This window comes from Gekko japonicus, unplaced genomic scaffold (assembly GCF_001447785.1).
Source record: "Gekko japonicus isolate JY-2015 unplaced genomic scaffold, Gekko_japonicus_V1.1 scaffold5719, whole genome shotgun sequence".
Lineage (NCBI taxonomy): Eukaryota > Metazoa > Chordata > Lepidosauria > Squamata > Gekkonidae > Gekko > Gekko japonicus.
Window position 1 is genome coordinate 22609 of NW_015165422.1, and position 7383 is coordinate 29991.

General features: G+C 49.3%; 1 protein-coding gene across 1 annotated transcript in view; it reads right to left on the bottom strand.

Annotated features, from left to right (window-relative positions):
- Positions 1 to 6238, bottom strand: part of ACAA2 (acetyl-CoA acyltransferase 2) — a 22036-nt gene extending 15798 nt beyond the window's left edge. Inside the window, exon 1 of the mRNA XM_015410679.1 lies at positions 6223 to 6238. Within this exon, the coding sequence (XP_015266165.1) occupies positions 6223 to 6238 (16 nt within the window). The remainder of the gene's footprint in view (positions 1 to 6222) is intronic.
- Positions 6239 to 7383: the final 1145 nt, after the last annotated feature.

Consider the following 7383-nt stretch of genomic DNA (forward strand, 5'->3'; position numbering starts at 1 on the left):
CTCCACAAAGGGGGACCCACAAAAGACTGGCTCTAGAGTTTGCCAAATGGTGGGGGGACAACTAGAAGGCCATAGATGGGGGCATGAGGTGAGAAACAGTCCTTCAGATATTTTATTATTCTTCATTCATCCATTTCTCTCTTTCTCCCCAACGGGCCCCCAAAACACCTCACATCCTACTCCTCTCCTCCATTTTATCCCCACAACAACTCTGTGAGGCAAGTTCAGCTGAGAAAGTGTGACTGGCTAAAGGTCAGCCGGCAAGCTTCCATAGCACAAGCAGGGATTGGAACCACTCCTCTCCTCCATTTTATCCCCACAACAACTCTGTGAGGCAAGTTCAGCTGAGAAAGTGTGACTGGCTAAAGGTCAGCCGGCAAGCTTCCATAGCACAAGCAGGGATTGGAACCCAGGGCTCCTAGGCAGAAGCCCAACAACTCTTTACCAGTATACCATTCTGGCTTTCTAGAGGGATCACTAACTTGGAAAGCAAACTTGGAAGCTCCTCAAACTTTGGACTCAACGGTGAGGAAATATTAACAGCCTCTATAAAGTCACCCTTGGAAGCCGGCTTGTTTTCAAGTTGGATTTGCCACGACTTGCAATTTAATTGTTGACAGAAGAAACTATGTCCGCGGGGGTGTGGGGGTGGGGAGTTGAATGTGAAATGGTGTCTGCCTTAAGGTTGCTAAAAATTGTCAGTGCAGCCTGCTGCAATAATTTTATTTATTTATTTTATTTATTCTTTGGATTTGTATCCCGCCCTCCTCGAAGGCTCAGGGCGGCTAACAAGGGCAAATGCCAGATTATAACAATAAAAACAATATAAATACAATAAATACAGAATACTACAGTTGATTAAAATTAATAAAAAAATTAAAATGTCGGTGCTCCAATACTCACTCCGAATCATAAAACCAAAGTGGTGTTCTGAAGGTGTTACAGCTGAACCACAACAGCGATATATGTCCCCACAACCCTGTCGTCCACTAGGGATGTCCCGCACCCGCACCCCCGATGATACCCGCACCAGCAGTGATAGAGTGCGGTGATGGAAAGGCGTCGATGGAATAATGTTACAGGTTTCTGTCTCCACCAAAGGCATGTCCACAATGCCAATTTCAGCCAGAACGAGGGATGGGCACAAACCCCAGTTCAAGCACAAATCAGGCTGTTTCGTGAACCAGAGGTTCAGCTGAACGTATGTCCCACAATCCGCCCCACAAAGCTCTATGTTTTTCATGGAGGTTCGTGGGAGACATGTTCTTAGATGCCATTGGAGCCCACCACCAGCCCGCGGCCCCACCTGAGTGAGCTCTGAAGGCATTTAAATGCCTTTGGAGCTTACTTCCAAGTCGGACTGCCCGATGGGAAGTGAGCTCCAAAGCATTTAGATGCCTTTGGAGCCCACCTCTGGGTCGGGAGGGCCCATAACGAGCTCTGGAGGCTTCTATAGGCCTTCAGAGCCACTTCACCCGGAAGTGGGCTGAGTTGAGAGCTCCCAGAGTGAGCTCTGGAGGCCTATAAAGGCTGGCCCAATGTGGAGGTGGTCGGGCTGAACTCCCCGAACATTGAACCAGTTTGTGCAATGGAGGAGTTCGTTGCAAACCCCAGTTCAAGCACAAATTAGGCTGTTTTGTGAACCAGGGGTTCAGCTGAATGTGTGTCCCACGATCCACCCCACAAAGCTCTATGTTTTTCATGGAGGTTCGTGGGAGACGTGTTCTTAGATGCCATTGGAGCCCACCACCAACCCGCGGCCCCACCTGAGTGAGCTCTGAAGGCATTTAAATGCCTTTGGAGCTTACTTCCCAGTCGGACTGCCCGATGGGAAGTGAGCACCTCCTACCTGGTCCCTTTAGCTGGAGATGGTGAGGCTTGAACCTGGGACCTTCTGCGTCCCAAGCAGATGCTCTACCACTGAGCTAGGACTTCTGTACAATAAGCAGTTATCTTGACTGAGACCAGGGACAAACTCATGTCAAATTCATGGCACTCTCCCATTAAAATTACCAAAGTTGGGGGTGGGGGTGGGGTAAACACAGGTCAATATACACTGTTGAAGCTCAGTGGGAAAAGTTTAAGATGATAGGCCCTGGCCTGTGAGCATGCCTAGAGTTCTGCAGCTACCAGGGTGAAAAAATATGTTAAGTTCATACACATTGCAGCCAAGATTTTGGCATTAGTATCCTATTTTTAGCAGTCACACCAGCATGGGTCTGACTCCCTCTCCCCCTCCAAAATGCCTGAGGCACTGGCATCGAATCTAGATATAATCCTGAGATTTTCCCAGTCTTGCTTATTTTTGATGAAACTTGCTTCCACCCACGTTAGTTCAAAATCAGAATCCAAAAAGAAATTGCAGTCCACTTAATGCCTTTCATTAGAACCAACCAAAATGATAGAAAACAGTGTGCGAGCTTTCAAGCTCACTAGAACACTGCACCGGGATGGATGCTCCAAAATAAAAAAGATGGTGTGGGGCAAAAGATATTTCATGCCAAATCCAGAGGGACAGCTGTGTTAGTCTGCTAACAGGAGTCAAGGGGCACCTTAAAGACGAACAATATTTATTCTGGCCTGAGCATTTGTGAGCCAGGGCTCACATCATCAGATGCAATGGACAGAAAGGAAATCATTTCCCACATATTTATCCGTGACTTAAAGGCCTTTTTTTTTACATTAAGCACAATACAGCAATTTATTTAGATGCTTAAATGAATACAAAGGGGAAATAAAGATCACAAAATTACACAGCTCTGCCCCTTCATGCTACCAACACATACTTTTTTGTGTACAGTGCAGCACTGTCGTTCATTTCAGGGAAGTTGCTAACGTGTCCCCCGTTAAGGCATGCACCTGCTGGTCATGCGCAACGGCTCTGTAGTATTCAGACAGCAATCAGTTTATTACGGTCAAAGACCCGTCAAACAGCATACAAAGTATTCAGACAGCAATTTTGCAACCAGCTAAGACTTGCTTAACCATTAAGCCCAGATGCCTGATGTGAACAGACGCGAGCAAAACTGGCTAAGCCCTTACAGCCTAGCAGTTGTGAGCCAGGATGTCCTGAGTTTGAATCTTGCCCCAAAGGACAAAACTTGCTATATATCCTTGGGCAATAAATAACATCTAGAATTTATACAGTGCTGTTGGGAGCACTTCACAGATTTTGTTTCTGTATAGCAAGGAAATATTGCACTGTAAAGAATTATCTTGATAGCACAAATATGGGGCTAAAGGCCCCCCCCCCAAAAAAAAAAGTGGAGGAAAAAGTGTGTCACTCTTCTTAAAAAAATGATACCAAACTTTTGATAACCAAATAGTATTCACACAAAGTCAATGAAAGATACAAAAGCAGACCTTTTCTATATATTTTATTGACTTTATATACACGCTATTGGGTTTAAAAAAATTGTGTGTGTGTGTGTGTGTACCTGGAAGTCATGTCGACCTCTGGTGACTGACCCCTATTGGGGGCCTGGAGGATATTCAGAGAGGTGGCTGAATAAAGCCTGCCCCCACCTCCCACCTCTGGTATTCCAAGGAGGTCTCCCATCCAAGTACTTGCCAGAGTCAACCCTGCTTAGCTTTTCTGAGATCTGATGAAATCAGGCTTGTCTGGGCGATCCTGGCCAGGGCACTATTGGTTGGTTGGTTTGTTTAAATTCGGGGTATAAGCTTTCCTTTCCCTGGAGCAAACAATGTCCTGACCCTTTAATACAGACTTAATGGGATGTTGTTTACCTCATCAGAAAAGACAATAATGTTGGGGAAAGTTAAAGGCAGCAGGAAAAGAAGAAGACCCAACATGAAATGGATGGACTCAACCAAGGAAGCCCCAAAGGCCCTCAGTTTGCAAGGCCTGAGCAAGCCTCTTAACAACAGGATGTTTTGCAAGACATTAATGCACAGGGTAGACATAAGTTGAACGTGCCTTCATGGCCCATAATACACACCATGAAAGCTACAACTGCCCATTTTCACACATTAAACCCCTGTTAACAGGACAGAACATTTTTTTTCTTCAGGCCTGTGGGCAAAACGACATATGGAACGCTTGAACACTTGAAAACGCACAACATCTCCCCCTTCCCAACAGACACGCGTCAATAATAAGATCTTCCTAACGGAGAACGGTTTTAATGACCTTGGAGATATTAGTTGGAAGTGGCAGGCCAGGTAGGCAGTTTTAGCTTGGTTTTCTAATTCGCAGGATTTAGGGGTGGTTCATGTTTATTCCTGCACTTCAGGGTGGATTAATCTCTGGTGGCGGAAAGTACCGTCAAGTCATAGCCAATTTATGGCGACCCTGCAGGGTTTTCAGGGCAAGATGTTCAGAGGCGGCCTGCCACGGCGCTTTCACACTCGTGAAATAATACACTCCCAATGCACTCTGCAACTGGATCTTGCCGTGTGAAATGGCAAAACCCACTTGTGAACTGTCACTGAAGTGGATTGAAGCTACATGATTCAGCATGTGTGAAATAGGGTTGGCAACCTCCAGGGGTTAGCTGGAGATCACCTGGGATTACAACCAGTGTTCCCTCTAAACTGAGTCAGTGTGAGCTAGCTCAGAGATTTTTAGCCTCCAGCTCACACATTTTTGACTCCGCTCAGGAAGGAGGGCTCCAGAGCAAACTAATTTATGCAGTAGTCAGATTGCTTGCTCACAACTTAGTGCCAATAGCTCACAAAGTAGAATTTTTGCTCACAAGACTCCACAGTTTAGAGGGAGCATAGATTACAAGAAGAAGAAGAGATTGGATTTATACCCCGCCCTTCACTACCCAAAGGTGTCTCAGTTGTTGTTGTTCAGTCGCACAGTCGAGTCCGACTGTTTGCGACCCCATGGACCAGATCACGCCAGGCCCTCCTGTCTTCTGCTGTCCTCTGAAGTTGGCTCAATTTCATGTTCGTTGCATCTATGACACTGTCTAACCATCTCACCCTTTGCCGTCCCCGTCTTCTTTGACCTTCAATCTTTCCCAGCATCAGGGTCTTCTCCAGTGAGTGCTCCCTTCTCATTTGGTGGCCAAAGTATTTGAGCTTCAGTTTCATTATCTGGCCTTCCAGGGAACAGTCAGGGTTGATTTCTTTGAGGATTGACTGATTTGTTCTTCTTGCAGTCCAAGGGACTCTCAAGAGTCTCCTCCAGCACCATAGTTCAAAAGAATCTATTCTTCGGCGCTCGGCCTTCCTTATAGTCCAACTCTCACAGCCATACATGTTGTCAGAACTACGGCTTGCCCAAGGTCATCCAGCCAGGTGCAAGTGGAAGAGTGGGGAATCAAACCCGGTTCTCCCAAGATTAGAGTCTGCACACTTAACCACTACACCCAACTGGCTCTTTTGCCTGGAGAAAATGGTGGGTTCAGAAGGTGGACTCTATGGCCTCATATCCACTGAAGACTCCTCCCAAACCCCACCCTCCTTGGGCTCCACCCCCAAAATCTCCAGGTATTTCCCAACCCAGAGCTGGCAACGCTGGTGTGAAAACGCCCAATAATTGTCTGTATCCTACTGAGCAACCCTAGACCTCCTCGGTGGGTTTCCCGTCCAAATACCAACCAGGGCTGACCCTACTTAGCTTCCAAGATCCAACTATGATAGCTATGCACACCTTTTAAGTTTTTCTTTGGGGGAAAGCCAGCAATTTTGCACAACTAGGCCTTGTTTCCATGTAAGAGGTACAATGTGCCAAGCCTCCCCCTCCCCTCCCCTCCCCTCCCCGCTTTCTTGGGCAGGCCAGGTAGGCAGGCCTCCAGTGCTCACCTCTACAAGTGGGAACAATCCTGACCCAACTTTCAGGTCGACCTTGTAGGCCAACAAAATAAAAGCCACTCAAACGCCTTTTAAAAGACTCGAAGCGTCACTAGACTTCTGTTTGCCTTCGCCACGACAGACCAGCTATCACTACCCATAAACCAGCAATAACAATGACGGGTGTCACAGGTGCTGCATCATCGCCTTCTCCTCTTGCAACTGACCCGGCAAGGAGGCCTTGAAACCACGGCTCCCCCCCCCCCCCCCGTCTCTTCCCCCGCACCCACCCCCACTCGCACCTTCCCTCGGCCGCAGGGGTTCGGGTCTGCCTTTGCGGCTCTCCTTCGCACGAAATCAAATCCGCGTCGCGCACGGGAGTGGGGGAGAAAGCACGTCCGGACCCCCCCACCCCCCGGGGGGGGGCATGCAAACATTGCACGAGCTTTGCAGCCTTACCTCGGAGCAGGGCCATGGCAGCTCGACTGTCTCTCGCCTGCTCGCAACGGCGCCCGCCCCCGGGCCAGCCCTTCCCGTTCCCTCCTACTCGCCCTTTCCCCTACTTCGCCCTCTCCCCCAGCCTGCCTGCCTGCCGGTCTGCAATGGCACATTCCGCACAAACGGCTCCTCCTCCGGAAAGGGGGGGGGGAGGAGGCACGCCCGCTGTGCAAATGGCTCGGGCACATGGTTGGGGACGAGCGAGAGCGCCAGGGATGGGGGGCAGTGTTCCCTCTAAGCTGAGTTAGTGTGAGCTAGCTCACAGTTCTTTAGCCTCCGGCTCACACATGTTTGTCTTAGCTCAGGAAGGAGGGCTCCAGAGCAAACTAGTTTATGCAGTAGCCAAATCGCTCGCTCACACAACTTTAATGCCAATAGTTCTCAAAGTAGAATTCTTGCTCACAAGACTCCACAGCTTAGAGGGAGCATTGCTCCGCCAGTGTTCCCTCTAAGCTGAGTTAGTGTGGTCTAGCTCACAGTTTTCTAGCCTCCAGCTCACAGATTTTTGTCTTGGCTCAGGAAGGAGGGCTCCAGAGCAAACTCATTTATGCAGTAGCAAAATTGCTTGCTCACAATTTTAATGCCAGCAGCTCACAAAGTAGGATTTCTGCTTACAAGACTCCACAGCTTAAAGGGAACATTGGCCGGGCTCACTTCTTCGCCCCTCCCCTCCCTTTGCACCAGGGAGCCCCAAAGACTCCCCCAGCCACAGTCAGAGGGGGAAAGGCGCTAATGCCTTTGCAGGCGCCGCGAGGATGCGTCAGTGACCCCCTCCCCTGCCCCGACTCAGCATTGGCGTCTCCGTGTGGAATCTGCGCCTGCGCTGCGGCTCTCCCCACCACCGCGCAGGGAAAGGAAAGGAAAGGAAAGAGAGCGGCGGGTTGGGCTCCGAACGTTCGCAGCGGGCGTTGCCGTAGCGACGCGGCTTTCTCCCTGCCCAAAATAATGATTTTTTTTTAAAAAAAGGTCTCTCTCCTTTGGCTAAAGAAGGGGCCGGGCCGGCAAGTGATGGGTGTGCTGGCATGTTGCTTCCAATCCATCCCCACTAAGGCTGGCAGGTCTGTGTTGGAAAATACCTGGATCCAGGAGAGGGCGGGGTTTGGGGAGGGGAGGGGCCTCGGC